This window comes from Panicum virgatum, chromosome 8K, assembly GCF_016808335.1.
Source record: "Panicum virgatum strain AP13 chromosome 8K, P.virgatum_v5, whole genome shotgun sequence".
In the NCBI taxonomy this organism is placed as follows: Eukaryota; Viridiplantae; Streptophyta; class Magnoliopsida; order Poales; family Poaceae; genus Panicum; species Panicum virgatum.
The window spans coordinates 51,320,716-51,336,474 of record NC_053143.1 but is presented as its reverse complement, the minus strand read 5'-3'; the positions used below and the strand labels follow the sequence as shown (position 1 = coordinate 51,336,474).

Sequence of the window (15,759 nt, the reverse complement as noted above, 5' to 3'; positions counted from 1 at the left end):
AAAAAAAAAGAATTGTGAGAAGTCCACATCACACATTCACACTGTTCACACTATTCACTCCATCCCATCATCTTCTCTCTTTATCTCTCCTCCAATAAAAAGGCAAAAAAAAAGCAGAAAAAGAAGAGCTGCAGCCTGCAGTCGGCCGGTTCTCGCCACCTCTCGCACCTCCACTGAGCGCACCAGCCGCCCCCATCCTCCTCTCCCTCCCCCGGCGCAGGCTGAGCACGCGGATCTCTCGGGCAGCGGAGGCAAGGCGCGGCGGCGGCGGCGGCCCTCGAAGCGGCGCCCCCGGGTAGCTGCACTCCCTCCCCTTCTCCGTCTCTCTCGCTCTGCGGCGTGTGCCTGGACAAGCCCCGGGCGGCGCGGGAAGTTTCTTGATTTGGGCTGATCTGGGCAGGGTTAATCTGTCTGTCTGCAGGTGGGGCCTCGCAGGCGGCGGGGAGGGAGGCGGAGGCGGAGATGAGCCGGGGGCGGTCGCCGGAGCCATTGGATTTCTTCATCTGGACTGTGCAGGTGCTGTAACGCCCACTGTTTGTCTCAGTTTCAGTTCTTGACTTATTGTAATTCTATTTTATTTTTTAAGATTTTAAGTGAATAACAGTGGTTTGGATGTCGAAATGTATGTTTGGTCTCTCCCTGCGAATTTAGGATAGGACACTGCCACACTGGAGTGCTGGGGATTGGATTAAATGTGAAGTGTTTTGGGGCTAAAAATTGGGCTAAACAACAATCACCGAGCCTTCTTTAGTGAGATTTTCGTACTTCATTCAGTGGTACTTGGAGTAGCATTCCTCTTGTCTTTTACTTTCCTCCAATCAGTACGTTTTTGTTGGGTAAGATCATAATTTTCTGTCGTTTATATTAGATGTTTTCAGCTGTCACATTATTGGAGTAGTAGCATACAAAGTTTGGAAGATCGATTTGTAGGATTCATTCTGTATCTTCCTTTCCTAATTCACTGAGGGGGACCATTTACATGTCTGCAATTTCACATACTCCCTCCATTCACAGATGATAGTCTTATTTCAAAATCTGAAAATTTCAAGATTGATAGTCCTATTTGAGCCCACCCACCTATTGCCTCTCGGGCCCAACGCCCATTAACTATGCTACTCCTTAGCCTGCAGTGCTAGGGGGGTTTAAATAACTTTGCTTTATGGATAACAAAATTAAGATGCCGGCAAAGAACTTTCTTTCATGGAGCATGGACTGTTCCTTCTCCAGCTTTAGATTTGCTAATGTAGAGAGATGTGCAAGTGCAATAACTTTAGGTAAATGAAAGGTACCACTGCACTGCTTTAAGACTTCATTTGTCTATTTTTGTTGTTGAGAACAGTAGCACAATAACAGAACTATAAATAGAGGGAGGCATAGCGCAGAAGTTGGGAACATGCGTGTGATATTTACTATTTTGTCTATTGGCAAGATGGTACTTTAGGAATTTTTTAACTTAATAGTTAATAGAGCCTGACAAATTAAGCTATTTGGCCCTTTAGCTATCTGTGGGAAGCAATGCTAGTATAAATGGGTTTGTTATTTTGATTCCCCCCAAAAAAGGGTCCTTCGTTTATCTTGGAAATGATTTTCTTGTCAATGAGTGTGACACCTCTGGATCTGACCTGACACTAAAAGAACAATCATGCTTGAGTGTCCAAAAGTCAACTTTTGTGCTCTTTGGTACCAGATAAGCAAAACTTTGGTTCTCAGCATCTTACCTAGGAAAGGGAACTGATTTGTTCCTTATGCAACTTTGCAAAAGTGTCTTAGGCTGCTTGACCTGGAGATCATTTAGAAGCAATGCAAAATCTTGTGTTTTACCAACTGGGAGCTATTTGCAGTACAGAAGGCATAATCCAATAAGGAAGGTTTAGGATTGAAAAAACTAAAAAAATGTCTAGACTAGAAATGATTGTGTGTCTGGTTGAGGTATAGAGGTTAGCCATTGTCAGATATTTGATGTTATGAAAAGATCTTCTTTGTGAGTTCTATTGTGATAGTACTCGTTGTGCAATGTTTTTTTTTTCTGTATAGATGACTACAAGTGGTGCACAAAATACAAAAATCATTTATTTTTGCCAAATCTTGTTTTGGTGGAGCATTGGAACTGCTGATTGTTAATTCTGACTTCCAAACTTACACCTTTTATGCTTTTCATAGAAGTGGCAGTAAACATTGTATAAGGTTGCTAATCTCCTTGTGAAATAATGTGTACGAAGGATTAATGATCCATTCTTGTGACTGTAGATCAGCATAGAACACTTCTGTTATGGCTGCTGTTATGACTCCTAACGACTTCCTACAAATAGAGTTAAATACAGTGACTTATGGGCCATAATTGTGCTGCAGGATGTGGGTTTATGGTTGGAGGAAATAAATCTCGGAAGCTATCGCCAGTCATTTGAAGAAAATGGTGTGAATGGAGAGTATCTAGAAAGCCTGTCGATGTTCACCACAGAGCAGATTCTTCGATTCATAAGACGGTGTCATATGAAATGGGGAGATTTTATTACGCTCTGTAAAGAGTTGAGGCGCATCAAAGGTTCAAATTTCTGCTGCCTACTGCTATTCTTGCACTTTAGAAAGAGTTCACATAGACATATTTCTATTCCATGACTCCCATCACAGTTCAAGGTTTCTCCAGTTTCCTTTTTAGTTAGCATATAATGCGACACGCGTCAAGCAGCTAAAAAAGTAATTTTTCCCCAATGCATACTTCTTTATCTTCGTCAATTTAAATACCTAAGTAGTGAAAATGCCCCTGTAAATGTCTAAGCAGCCCAATTACCAGCCATATATTTCTTGAGTGAGGACACCTCTGTAATGTAACAGGGAAATGTGTCACTCGGATTTAGCAATTCGTTTTGTAGAATTTGTACCTCATGTTGGCAACTTGGTGTGAAAAAACCTAAATGCTAGTGTAACTTAATTTATAACCAGTTAATCAAAATTATTTTGGTATAGAAAAGTGAGGCAAGCAGTTTCCTTTACTGCATGAGAAATTCTACATCATTAAAAAGTGTGCATATGCATTTATTTCTATTATACAATGGGTACATTGATATCCATCATTGTTTGTTTTTTTTTCTTATAGCATGTGATTTATGTCAAGAAGTTAGGGGGAAAAAATCTTTGTGATTGATTGATAGAGCTATATCACGTTTACAATGGAAAACTGTATCATGTTTACAAAGGAAATCTGTAGGCATATAGCATGTGACTTATGCCAGGAAGTTCAGAAAAAAAAAATCTTTGTTACTCGCATAAACAGTGATTTCAATAAGCACAATCCAGTCACCTAGAATCTAAAATGACCGTGACCATGGCATTGCACCGGTCACTTGTGATTTAAGCTTCACAATTGCACCGCAAAATTTATGGCTGAGTCATGTAATGTTTACTATTTGTCCTCAGTCCAAACTGACATACATATGTTACACGGTTTCCTTGTCAAACACCTGCACGCACGCAGATGATTTGATTAGGCATGACCCGGTCACCTAGAATCAAAGATGACCATGACGACGACATTTTACACCCGGTCACCTGAAAATGCATACACGACTGTTTCATCTAACCCCCAGTCTGCAAAAAAATTTTCCCTCGCCAGTCGCCTGCCTGAAAGGGGAACAGGAAGTCCGCAGGCCGTGGTGGGCGCCATCATGCCTGTCAGCTGTGTTCGTGCGGGTGGCCAAGCGCAACCGGCAGTCCCGCGTCGTCTCCCTGAAGCTTGAAGCCTAGCAGGCTTGCCATCACCCGCCCCTGCAGCAGAGCCCCGTGCACCGCCACCGGTGCACTCCAGGGCGCCTCTCTCACTCTGTACCATACAGCACTAGGTCTCGGCGGTCCTGGAACCTGTTCTTTGCCTTAGAATTATCATCCTGCTGGATGACCAGAGCCATCGAGCTCGATGACCAGTGCGTGTGTCGTGAATTTGCTTCTTTCCCATATATATACACACATAGGGTTGTGGATGGATTGTTTTGGAGATGGTAAGATGATGTAGACGGAGAACATGCCTGCGTGCATTACATCCGGCTTTCGCGTGCTGTGCAGATAGTCGCTTTGTAAAAGTGTCTGAAAGTATCGGGTGTCTCGTCTCCTCCATATCGCTTCGGTTTGCTTGCCTGCCTGCCTGCTCCTGAACGTGAGATGGATGCATCTCTGCACACTACGCTATATTGATTGCTTCGGTGTAGCTGTAGTTTGTTTTCCTTTTTGTTGTTCCCCTGCTGTGATTTCCATGGCCCGTCAGTCAGGCTGCCTGCCAAGTCTCTCCCGATTGTGCTGTGTGTATGTAAACCTGTGCGTGCGTGCGTGCTGTCCGGGGCGTCAACTCCCTCCGGCGCGACGTCGCGCCGCGGCGAGAAGCAAGCAGCTGCCGGGAGCGCACGCCACGCCACGCCGCGACGTCGCGCGTGGGGCGACGGCGTCCGTGCGCCACCCAGTCGCGTGGTGAACGAGTCCACGGCACGTCGTCGTGCAGGTGCAGCCGGCCAAGTCAAACCCCGCTGCCGCTCCGGGCCCACGGAACCACCTCGTCTCTCTCCCACACATACGGTCCACGCGGTCGAGGAGAGCGTCACCCAAAGGCAGGCAGGCAGGCAGGCCGGCCACCGTTGGGTCGGTTTTCTATAAAGCCCCCTCGCCTCGCCCAAATTCCCAAATCCCCACATCACACCTAAGGATGGATTCGGATTGGATACGGATGTCACATTTTACCACATTTTAATCCGGATACGAATGTAAATGCAGATCTCATCTGATACAAATACAAAACGGATAGTTTGAATCCGGATTCGGATCCGGATACCTTCTCGATTTGAAACATAGAGCTATCATGAGTATCAGTTTATTTTGTCAATAATTTTATAGTAAATCAAAATTATTATACAAGTAGGGAGTAAAGGATTAGAAGATAGCTAATAAAAAAATAATATAATTATCTATGAATAGCTTTTATATTAAATATATAATACTAATTATAAATGTAAAATAAATAAATATTTAAATACTTAATAATTAAGATATATAAAAAAGATTTTATCATTAAATAAATAATTAATTTGACTCGTATTAAATAATTTTAATCATGAAATAAATATATTAAATAGTTAAAGTTAATTTTTATATCATTACTAATTTTAATAAATATATTATTAGTTATCTAGTTTTCTAAGTAATTTAAATAGTATACATCATCAAGTAATTAGGTATAAAGATAAGTTTAACATTGTCTCACTAGTTACTTTTTCTTTGCGGATACAGACGGATACGGATGTAATCGGATATTCCTCGAATACGAATATGGAATTGGATAGAGAAAAATTCTTAAAATCGGATTCGGATGCATCCATATGACATCCATATTAAAATCGAATACGAATACGGATATTCATATTTAGATTTTAAACGGATACGAATACGGATAATTCGAATGTTCAGACATCCTGATCCATCCTCCACCCCGTCCGTCTCTCCCACAGCTGGTGGCTGCCTCGCCGCCACCGCCGCCTTGCTAATTCGGCTCGACGTCACCACACCCACCGGGGACACCATGGTAAGCGCCCCCCGGGACCTCCCACCTCCCCGCCGAGCCTCCCGCGTGCTTTTTTCTTTTGTTTCCCCCCCTCTCGCGGGTCGGGTTGCTGTGTGGCCGGGAGTGCCCGGATCCGGGCACGGATCTCTCGACGCGGCCGGCGGGGCGGGGGATCTCGCCGCCCCCGCCAGCCTGTGGCTTGGTTTTTTTGTTTGTACCATGCTGGATGGGTCGCGGGGGACGGCATCGCCGGCGCCGGATCCGTGGGCTCGGGCGCCCCATCGTTGCTACTGCGCCTGTCTCGATTCCGATTCCTCTGCCGCGTTTGGTTCTACTAGTCAGGTTGGCGCGCTACGCGCGTCTATATAAAAAACGTGGACCTAAAATATTAATAGAAAGATATTATCCGTTATTATGTTCGAAGCAACATCGTATCGATGTATTGAGTTAGATCTAAAAATTACAGTAAAGCGGCATAGTAGTTTTGTGTCTGAGAGCGCGCCAATCTCAAGCATTGTAGTATAGAGGTGCAGGTAATTTTTCCTTATGATTTTTTTTTTTGTGTTAGTAGGTATAGTTTAATTAATTTAGTAGGAAAAAAAGTAAGATTAGAAATGAATGAACAATTTAATTATATTTTGTGGGTTTACGGAAGGAAATCAAAATCTAAGAAGTAGTACAACTACCACATGTAAATGTAGTATACAAAGTTTAGTTATTATTTTTGTATGTAGGAAGCAGTTAAATTTTTTTTGTATTGTCAAATAATGGAAGGAAAATATTTTTTTTAAGATAAAGAGACTAACTTAATAGAATCGTGGGCCCCACGTGGGTCTCGCCTGAATAGTACATGGGTCCCATCTGAATAGTACGTGGGCCCCACGTGGGTCCCACATGAATAGTGTGTGGGACCCGCATGAACAGTGCACGGCCCGCACGTGGAGCCACGACTCATGAGCTTGCGCCGGTTCTTGGCCCCCCTCTCGCGGATCAGGTTGCCGTGTGGCCGGGAGTGCCCGGATCCGGGCACGGATCTCTCGACGCGGCCGGCGGGGCGGGGGATCTCGCCGCCCCCGCCAGCCTGTGGCTTGGTTTTTTTGTTTGTACCATGCTGGATGGGTCGTGGGGGACGGCATCGCCGGCGCCGGATCCGTGGGCTCGGCCGCCCCGTTGCTGCCGCTGCGCCTGTCTCGATTCCGATTCCTCTGCCGCGTTTGGTTCTACTAGTCAGGTTGGCGCGCTACGCGCGCCTATACAAAAAAACGTGGACCTAAAATATTAATAAAAAGATATTATCTGTTACTATGTTCGAAGCAACATCGTATCGATGTATTGAGTTAGATCTAAAAATTACAGTAAAGCGGCATAGTAGTTTTGTGTCTGAGAGCGTGCCAATCTCAAGCATTGTAGTATAGAGGTACAGGTAATTTTTCCTTAGGAATTTTTTTTTGTGTCAGTAGGTATAGTTTAATTAATTTAGTAGGAAAAAAAGTAAGATTAGAAATGAATGAATAATTTAATTATATTTTGTGGGTTTACGAAAGGAAATCAAAATCCAAGAAGTAGTACAACTACCACATGTAAATGTAGTATACAAAGTTTAGTCATTATTTTTGTATATAGGAAGTAGTTAATTTTTTTGTATTGTAAAATAATTGAAGGAGAATATTTTTTTAAGATAAAGAGACTAACTTAATAGAATCGTGGGCCCCATGTGGGTCCCGCCTGAATAGTACGTGGGCCCCACGTGGGTCCCACGTCAATAGTGTGTGGGACCCGCATGAACAGTGCACGGCTCCCATGTGGAACCACGACTCATGAGCTTGTGCCGATTCTTAGCCCTTTAGTATATGTACTTAAAACTAGGATCAAGCGCTCGGGGTGGGGGGGGGGGGGGGGGGGGTGGTGGAACTCTGCCTTTCTGGCATGTGCTGCACCTGCACTAGGGGACTTTGGCTCCCGATCCTTTTCAGCACGAATGGATGCCACCACCAACTCTGCCTTGGTACTTCCTAGAAGTAGAAACTACGCGCTGTACAGAACCGATGAGGAACTTTTAGGCGCACCACCACCACCTTGTAGTTTCTACCTTTGCGCCTCTTAAAGTTTCGGCGCATACGCGGGGAAAAGCACACACATTGGCTACAATTCATTTGGGGTAACCATGATGCCGACCAATACATCCTGGAAATGGTACCCGGGTGTTGGTTGAACTGCCCGCATCGAAGCAAAGAGGCTGTTTTTTATTTGGAGATAGGAACGGTTTCAAATTACCAATTTGCATGGCGGCGCATCAGTTTTGGAATATGTATGAATCACCAAATGAGGGGAGCTTTACTTCACTCCGTGGGTGGACTACACTCCAAATTTTTAACCCATTTCTTTGACTGCACTGCAAAGTGCACAAGGTTCTGCAAAACGAAACCTTTGTGGGTTCCTCCCATCCCGTAACTAACCGAAATGATAGGGAGGCTAACATTTTTTTATTTTGCATTCTCATTTTGCTTGCTAGGACGATGTTGTCATTTTTTGCCTCGCATCTACCTCATGGTGCAACTGAATGGAACCTGAAAACTACTGGAACATCTGCTAATTGTTTGGCGTTCCATGTGTGAGGTAGCCATCGGGTTGACTATCGGTATTTATATTTGCTGAATGGTGGCTTTTGTATGGACAGACTACTTCAAGGCGCCTTTCTGACAGGAAGACCGCAAAGTTCCAGAAGAACATCACCAGGAGGGGTTCGGTGCCTGAAACAACTGTCAAGAAGGGGAACGACTACCCTGTTGGACCTGTAGTGCTTGGTTTCTTCATCTTCGTTGTCATCGGATCATGTATGCCTTCCGACCTTCTCTCTAAATATTTGTTCCTGTTCAATTGTTCTGTGCTGGTGGCATTTGAAATGATAACATATGGTTCGACCATCATTCTAGCTTCTAACTTCCATGACCATGAACTCCTCTGTTTGTCCGTACTATGTGTAAACATTCTGAAAATATTTTTGGAAGTCCTGATTAAATTCTTGTCAGTGGTTAGGATGCACAATGTTATATGCTTTTTGACATCAACTCTGAAGCAATAGCTTAGTACTGTTCTTGTTCTGTATGTTGGTGTTACTCCTTTGATATGCTGAATTTGACTAGTCATTTTATTTCAATGTTACGAATAAGCAGCATACAAGAAAATCTTTTTCTAACACTGCACATGTACTATACCTGGTGCCAAATTGCCAACCATCAACTCTAAAACAACACATGTATCCCGTAATAGTATCAACTTGCTGCATTGGTTGTGTCATTTCTTTGCTTGGCCACGTGGTGCCTACAGTTTGTTTTACAATTGGATATGAACTGACACGAGTCACCTCTTTTGCCTCTTCAGCGTTGTTTCAGATAATCAGGACGGCAACCAGTGGCGGAATGGCCTAAGAACAGACTGAACTAATCACAGAGTCCAGAGATCTGTTTGTTATACATGCATCCAATTCAGAATTGGGTAGCAGCTAAATGTCCAGTGTTGTCATACTTGTTCTGTATTCGTTTTGTCTCGAGAGTGCTGAGTCTGAAACTAGTGTCTGAGGAACTGTAAAGCAAAATCATGTACCTCAAAAGTGTTGAACGGATAATCAGATAGTATAATGTTTCATTCATTATCTCCATGATCAAAATGTTTTTTTTTCTGTCTGATGGTATATGCTGCCATAGCAAATTCTGTTCAGTTGTTTTCTCTCGTGTCGGATTGAAGTTTTGGGTGGGCTCGAAACTCCTGTGCCAACTGAGTTTCTCTTTGCATTCTTGCACGGAACTAAGACGTTGCCTTCGGGTTCTTATTTCCACTTGAACTGACAGGGCACTTCAAGGCTTGATTTTGCGTTTGATAATCGTTTCAGAAAAGGTTGGAGCAACTCTAGGAACCCTGCTCAAGAAGTAGACACTCCAGAGTAGGGAGGATCCCGCGACATGGGAGCGTGCACTATACCATTTAGTTCAAATACTCCATAATACAATTTGTCTTTTTTGTTTCTCCATACACAACAGTGGTAATGGACATCACAATGCATATTTGGAAAAATGGTATATTTTCTCCATTAGTTTTCATATAATTTTGAACTCTAATGGTTAATTTATTATGGTATATCATAACCTATCAAAAAAGTTATGATATATTTTTTTCTAACATGTGTTATAGTATGTACCAGTATTTTGTAAAATTTCAACTTAAAATTGTATTAGGGTGTAATTTGAAGCAAAGGGCATAGTCTGGGGGGGGTAAAATGAACCAAACGATTGTTTATGGAGTTATTTAGATTTTGGCTATGGTTAAGAGGATTAGTTTAGATTTTTTTAAAGAAAAAAAGGTAAATCAGACTTTTAGCGATAGGCCAATAGAAAAAATGGGCTTCTTCCTTGTACAGGAAGTACAATGCATGCAAAGGCCCATCTGGATTTGCTTGACTGCATAGGAAAGTCGAAAGGGCCGACTGGAGACGATCTGGTTCCCACGCAAATCCTATAAGAGAAGATTTTTTCTTCCTCACCTTCAAGTGTTTGAGATTCGTACAAACTATCTCATCCATTAGATCTTCTCAATAATAACTTTCTTTCTCCTCTCGCCCCCTTCCTCACCATGTGCGCCGCCGCCGCCGCCCGAGCCTGCGTCGTCGCGAGCGCATGCTGGTGGTGGAAGGAGCCCGCGGGCGACGAGCGGGAACACGGGGTCGTCGGCGGTCGCCGCCGCGGCAGCCCGCTGGTGGTGGAAGGAGCCCGCAGGCGCGACGACCAGCATACATCACTGGCGGCGGCCTGGCGCGAGGCCGCGGGCCCCAGAGCCCGCCCTGCCTGCCGCGCAGCGCGCGCTGCTGCTCGCCGATGCATCTGCTGCTGCTGTGCGCTGCTGCTTGCTATTGCTGCACGCTGCTGCTACTCACCGCCGCTGCTACTTGCTGCTGCTGCATGCTGCGATTGCTGCTGCCCGCCGCCGCCTCGCTGTTGCGATGCTGCAGATGAAGGAAGATGTTGTGTTCAACATTTTTAAAATATCGATTCAATATTTTCGAAACACTGGTTCAATATTTTTCAATTGTTGAATTAACATTTTCAAAATGTTGATTCAATATTTTCGAAATATTAGTTCAATATTTTTTCAATAAATAAATTTTATTGGACTTTATAGATAACTAACTTAACTACCTTCCACAAAATGTACAGGAGCTCCCCTGGTTCCATGCTCGTAGGGTAATATCACGTCCAGCTCGCAGGGCACCGGCCGTCGCCGCTCGAGAGCTCGGCCGCCCCAGTCCCGACGCCGTGCCTCGTCCTCTACGTCCCCTTCTCTCTCTCTCTCGGCCTTCCTGTCCTCGCGGCGACGAGCCAACGACAGGGCAGCGCCGCCGCTCGCCGGTGGCCCTGGTACGCCCGCCCCTTCCCTTGCCTTCCCTTCCTACGGAGCCCCTATTATCTATGCTATTTGTATTCTGATCTGATCATGTATTTTACCTACAAATTTCAAAAAAAAAATGCAGAAGAAACTATTGGGTCCGTCCCTAGATCTGGATCCCTTGCGGTGGCGGGGCAAGGGGGGACTCTCCGTCGCGCGGCGACCCGACGAGCGCGGCGCTCCGCCATCTTTCCGTGGCCCGCGTTCTGGTACGTCTCTTCTCCCGCGAAAACCCTAATCGTTGCCTTCGAGGGGATTTGGGGTATCAAGTGTTAGGCCCTGTTTCGTGTTTGAATGTATGCGATAATTGTAGTATTGCGCTGGCGTGGGTGACATCAAGGGGATCCACCCAAATCCCTGTCCGGATTAGAGCCGCCTTGGGATCTGACCCCTGCTAACCGAACAAAGCCTTAGGCTTCTCTTACTGGCTCCTAGATTAGTATTGGGTAGTTGTTTTTGCTATTGAGTCTTGTTGCAAAGCTGCATCTGAATACTAAAAATTGAAGAGAAACTAGAGCTATGGTATCAAGGATCCATGCAAGCAGCGTTGTACTAGACTTGCGGCCAACTCTGTTGGTGGGTTGGTCCCTTGATAGTTACCCTTATCTGAGTCTGAGCCGAGCTAACTCTGTTGGATTTCTATTCTGTTGTTGTCCACAGGCTTAGAATGAGCTATCTTTGTTGTTCTATACAAAGAAAGGAAAAGAGGGACATTTAGGGATTCTCTGGACAAACTGATAAAGCAAGAGCCTACCTCTAGGACTAGGTGCATTGCTTGCACAGGCCTGATCTATTTAATTTCTTTCTTCTTTTGTTAACCATTCATGGTTCTCACTGTTTTCTGATATTCTGCTTTTATTGCATCATTATTCTGTCATGCTCTTTCAAGCTAAAGGCCGGAGTAGCGATGATTGTGGTTGAGAGACTGGATCTCTGTTTCTTGGATAAGGTGGTGCTGCTGGAGACGCCGAAGGGTTTTGCCCTCTTCAATGTTAAGAGTGGGGTATTAAATGCACCCAAGGTACACACCAATCCAAACTGTCCTTGCATGTCATTTACTGAAATTATACTCTTCCTCACGATGCCTCACATCATTGTTGTAGAATGTGTGGTCGTGGTTTGCCCATTGGGAAACAGCTGAGCATGTCAGTATTTCTGAACCTACCATGCTTTTGTTAGCTGCATGTTCATCTGGTTGTCTTGTATTGTATTCATTGTGCCTAGGGTTGATTATAATACACATATTGTGCACTAGCTTTACTTTTCCAGTTTGCTTTGCTGTCACTGTCACAGAGTTTGCAACTCAAATTACAGCAATCGAATTCAGATTATCTTACATTGCAAAATTAAAATGAAGTAAAGCATTAGCACTACAAAATATTAATGGTGAAAATATGAAGGACCACTGTATTTCATCTTGGCTTATTCTTGTCAGCCATATTCCGTGACAGTTCTATCTAATACTGTGCAGTTAATTTTCTTACCAGGTTAGCTTTTTGGTTGACTACGTAAAGGTTGATGACAAGTCTGCCGTGTGGCGTAGCGATGGTCCTGGTGAAGTGCTTTCTAACTTTATCTGGAAATATTGCAGAGATGAAAAAGAGCTGATTGTTGGGGATGAAAAGCTTAAAGGTGTCATCAAATCCAATATGGTAAGTCGGGGTCTTTAGTTTAATTGGGACTTCACTCTGCATTAATCCGGTTGGAATTATCCCTAACCATCTTTTCTTTTTCTTAGGAAAAAATCAAGTTACTTGAAAACAATTATGTTGCCAGAGAACTTGTATGGGGGTTCAAGAATGTTTTGTCTGGTTTTTTATACCAAGAAAAAGACAACATCACGCCTGCGTACCTTCTCCCAGTTTCTGAAGGATTAAAAGCATCCATGAGTAAATTAGGAATTAATGTCCCTACAGAAGCAGTAAGAATTGAACTTTCTTGGGATATACATTTTCCTAGTGTACTCAATGCTTTCACACATACCACTGAGTCCTGCTGTCCCTTCCATGATGACATTGTCTGATGTAAAAATTAGTTCATTCTTGAGTTTGTTGTGTTTAGTTTATGCTTTACTGTCCAGGACTTTGATTTGTTTAGATTGATCATTTGTTTGTTGATACCACTTCTTTTTTAGATCTTGTTAGATACCACTTTGAATAGTTTTGCACTATGCAGCCTTGTGTTGGTCTGACCGTGTTCTTGTCTATCCAATCCAGATCACTGATGCATTTATTCGCAATGCTGGTTCTTTGCATCGATGTCATGTCATGTTTAGTGGCGGAACTAAGATTTTAATCTTGGGTAGTCCAAACAAGTACATGTGTTAATATTTTCTATATTTTACATGAAAGTTTATTAAATTATTAATAAGTACTAAAGGGAATCACAAAACTTAGGGTAGTCCTAGGACTACCGTGCTATCCTGCTGGGTCCGCCACTGGTCATGTTATGTCGTGTTCCCAAGGATCTGCGCAAGGCATGCGACAAGATAGTTCCTGGTATTGGCGGAATGATTGAAGATGACTTGCTCTACGCAAAAGTTATGGCTAAGATTCTGACCCCTGAAGAGATGACAGATTGGGAGTTCTCAATGGTAGATGAATCCATCTCTATATCAATTAATATCTGCACTAAAAATAAATTATGGATTGTTACACTAGTCAATGATAAAATAACTGTTTTTTTGGTTTCATATAGAGCTTTCCGCCTGATGTGGTACTGAAGCTACAGAAGGCAGATGCTGCAGCGGATGATGCCCGTGAACAGATTGATTGCGAAATGTTTCGTTTCATACACTGTTCCATTGCTGACCTTGAGCGTCTCCCAGGATTGAAAACTATGTGGGTTCGGAAGCTCAAGGCGTATGCTGATAGATGGTCTAGGAAACAGTTACAGATTACTGGAAAGAGGTGCCACGCTGATGTAGTTGGCGCTGCTGAGACAAGCCATGGAGCTGATGAAGATTCCCAAGATGCTAGTTCGGAGGGGTTATAAGAAAACTAGGTCAGTTGAGGTGTGAGGTTGCGCTAGATTAGTGCAGAGGAGCTATGGTACACATCAGCAATGACTATTTATGTATTGCCTTGTTATCTTGGACGCTGCTGGAGCGTTGGTAGTTTCTAGGTAACCTATGTTGTAGTTCACGTTGCTAGTTTCCAGCTAGTCCCTGTTTTGAACTTAATTTCTATCTAGTCTGGTTTTACATCTTAATCTCTATGCTAGTTTCCTAACATAATGTTCGCACTTATCACTGAATTTTAGTTGTGGAACTTTGTTGCAGTGAGATGGTCTCATTGTTCAGGAAGTCTGGAGTTAAGGATGATAAGAACTCTTATTGGCTATGCTGTTTTTTTTCCCCTATTCTCTTGCATTCTGGTTGGTACTTTCTACTCTGCTGGTGGGATGGATACTGGCATCGTCTAGGGCCGCGCGAGAGGCCTCAATGAAGGGGAGCAGTATCAGCTGGCGTCCGAGGGCGCTCGGGCGGGGGAGCAGCGGGAGCATCTTGGCCCGGCTGGCGGTGGAGCTCCTGTTCTGCTTGGAGCAGCGGCAACCGAGAGAGCACGAGAGAGTAAGGATGGCAACGGGTCGGGTTCGGTTTGGGTAGAGTGTGTGGGCATTCAAAATCGAAACCTGAACTTGAAACCCGAACCAGCCCCGAACTTCAATTCGGGTTAGAATCCATCCCCAAAACCGAAACCCGTGGATACCCGAAACCCGACGGATAATTCAAAACCTGATGTTCTTTGCAAACCAGCATTCCACTCTAGCAAAGGATAACATAAGAGTATATGATAACATAAGAGTATATGATAACATTATTACAGAGATCATCATTTTCATTCATCAATTATGGTGGAGTCATCTTCATCCTGTGAAACAAAAATAGAGAGAGTAGCTGCATGATTCGCGGATGCTTGAGATGATGCATGAAAGTCAAGATCTAGGGAAGGGGTGTGCCGTCGCACCTCCTATCCTGCTTGATTCGCGGACTGGCGAGGTCCGAGGCCAGCGCGGCCATGCAGCCACTAGCCGGCTAGGCGTCGTGCGGTGCGGGGCGCGGTCGCCTCTGCTGTGCGCAAGCGCCGCCTGCCCGTGCCATGCCCCTACGGCCGTGCGGGAGCGCAGGAGCGAGGCGCATGGCGCACCGGCTGGGCGCCGTGCGGTGTGGGGCGCGGCCACCTCCACCGTGCACAGGCGCCGCTTGCCCGCCCGTGAGCATGCGGCCGTGCGGGAGCGAGGCGCAGGGCGGCGCTTTTTGGGGACGAACAGGGGATGGATGGATCGGGAAGGGTGGGGGCTGGCGGCTGGGGTGGGTGAGGAAGAGGAAGAGATTTCAGGTTTATATATGTAGGGTTTTAAGATGGGCCTTTAGTGGGCTGAAGTTTTGGGCCTCCGGTAGAGCTCCGCGGATACAATTGAAGATCCGCTCCAAACCCGAAAATTTTCGGGTACCCGAACCCGCAAATCCGCGGGTGAAAATTAAGAATCGAATCCGAAACCCGCAAACCCAAAACCCGCGGATATCTGCCCCAAACCCGCCCCGCTGCCATCCTTACGAGAGAGGACTGGCTGGATCGATTCGATCCAATCAATTCTAACTGATTTAGGCTAGGGGCAAAATGGGGAGTTCATGTGCTCCGAAAAATGAAAACGAAGAGAATCACGAAATCCCCTAAATTGAAATAATTCGCATGCGGAAGGTTATATTTCGAAAAGTTTGCGAATTGAGTTCAGGTGTGTCTCGTCCTCTTATCCTGTAGGGGTGTTCCTGTGGCATTCAT

At 44.7% G+C, this 15,759-nt stretch overlaps 3 protein-coding genes across 9 annotated transcripts; all 3 read left to right on the top strand.

The window, feature by feature from the left end:
• Positions 1 to 115: 115 nt before the first annotated feature.
• On the top strand, positions 116 to 4,107 carry LOC120645118. Its single transcript, XM_039921877.1, has 4 exons — positions 116 to 295; positions 422 to 516; positions 2,350 to 2,542; positions 3,611 to 4,107. Exons 2-4 carry the CDS (start codon positions 463 to 465, stop codon positions 3,739 to 3,741), a joined length of 378 nt encoding a protein of 125 aa, XP_039777811.1. The 5' UTR covers positions 116 to 295; positions 422 to 462; the 3' UTR covers positions 3,742 to 4,107.
• A 1,352-nt stretch (positions 4,108 to 5,459) lies between these two features.
• LOC120645117 (stress-associated endoplasmic reticulum protein 2-like) lies at positions 5,460 to 9,197 on the top strand. The gene is made up of 3 exons (XM_039921876.1): positions 5,460 to 5,560; positions 8,217 to 8,373; positions 8,921 to 9,197. Exons 1-3 carry the CDS (start codon positions 5,558 to 5,560, stop codon positions 8,965 to 8,967), a joined length of 207 nt encoding a protein of 68 aa, XP_039777810.1. The 5' UTR covers positions 5,460 to 5,557; the 3' UTR covers positions 8,968 to 9,197.
• Positions 9,198 to 10,759: 1,562 nt separating this feature from the next.
• On the top strand, positions 10,760 to 14,196 carry LOC120645115 (probable nucleolar protein 5-1). Of its 7 annotated transcripts, none has more exons than XM_039921870.1 (10): positions 10,761 to 10,947; positions 11,061 to 11,184; positions 11,636 to 11,741; positions 11,871 to 11,996; positions 12,079 to 12,120; positions 12,463 to 12,627; positions 12,714 to 12,896; positions 13,192 to 13,239; positions 13,416 to 13,568; positions 13,673 to 14,196. In XM_039921870.1, the coding sequence occupies exons 4-10, from the start codon at positions 11,883 to 11,885 to the stop codon at positions 13,967 to 13,969; spliced, it is 1,002 nt and encodes a 333-aa protein (XP_039777804.1). In that variant the 5' UTR covers positions 10,761 to 10,947; positions 11,061 to 11,184; positions 11,636 to 11,741; positions 11,871 to 11,882; the 3' UTR covers positions 13,970 to 14,196. The 7 variants fall into 7 exon arrangements, with proteins under 7 accessions (XP_039777808.1, XP_039777807.1, XP_039777809.1 ...); XM_039921869.1 differs by having other exon boundaries at positions 11,865 to 11,996; XM_039921874.1 differs by lacking the exon at positions 12,079 to 12,120 and having other exon boundaries at positions 10,760 to 10,947.
• Positions 14,197 to 15,759: the final 1,563 nt, after the last annotated feature.

Excerpts from the sequence above, each read along its gene's own strand:
- LOC120645117 (XM_039921876.1), top strand. Across the intron at positions 8,374-8,920 it reads CTTCGTTGTCATCGGATCAT|CGTTGTTTCAGATAATCAGG; the intron begins GTATGCCTTCCG and ends TTGCCTCTTCAG.
- LOC120645115 (XM_039921872.1), top strand. The coding sequence starts at position 11,883 with ATGATTGTGGTTGAGAGACTGGATCTCTGTTTCTTGGATAAGGTGGTG. Across the intron at positions 12,628-12,713 it reads GTGTCATCAAATCCAATATG|GAAAAAATCAAGTTACTTGA; the intron begins GTAAGTCGGGGT and ends TCTTTTTCTTAG. Across the intron at positions 12,897-13,191 it reads TTAATGTCCCTACAGAAGCA|ATCACTGATGCATTTATTCG; the intron begins GTAAGAATTGAA and ends TATCCAATCCAG.
- LOC120645118 (XM_039921877.1), top strand. The coding sequence starts at position 463 with ATGAGCCGGGGGCGGTCGCCGGAGCCATTGGATTTCTTCATCTGGACT. Across the intron at positions 517-2,349 it reads TCTTCATCTGGACTGTGCAG|GATGTGGGTTTATGGTTGGA; the intron begins GTGCTGTAACGC and ends ATTGTGCTGCAG. Across the intron at positions 2,543-3,610 it reads AGAGTTGAGGCGCATCAAAG|TCGCCTGCCTGAAAGGGGAA; the intron begins GTTCAAATTTCT and ends TTCCCTCGCCAG.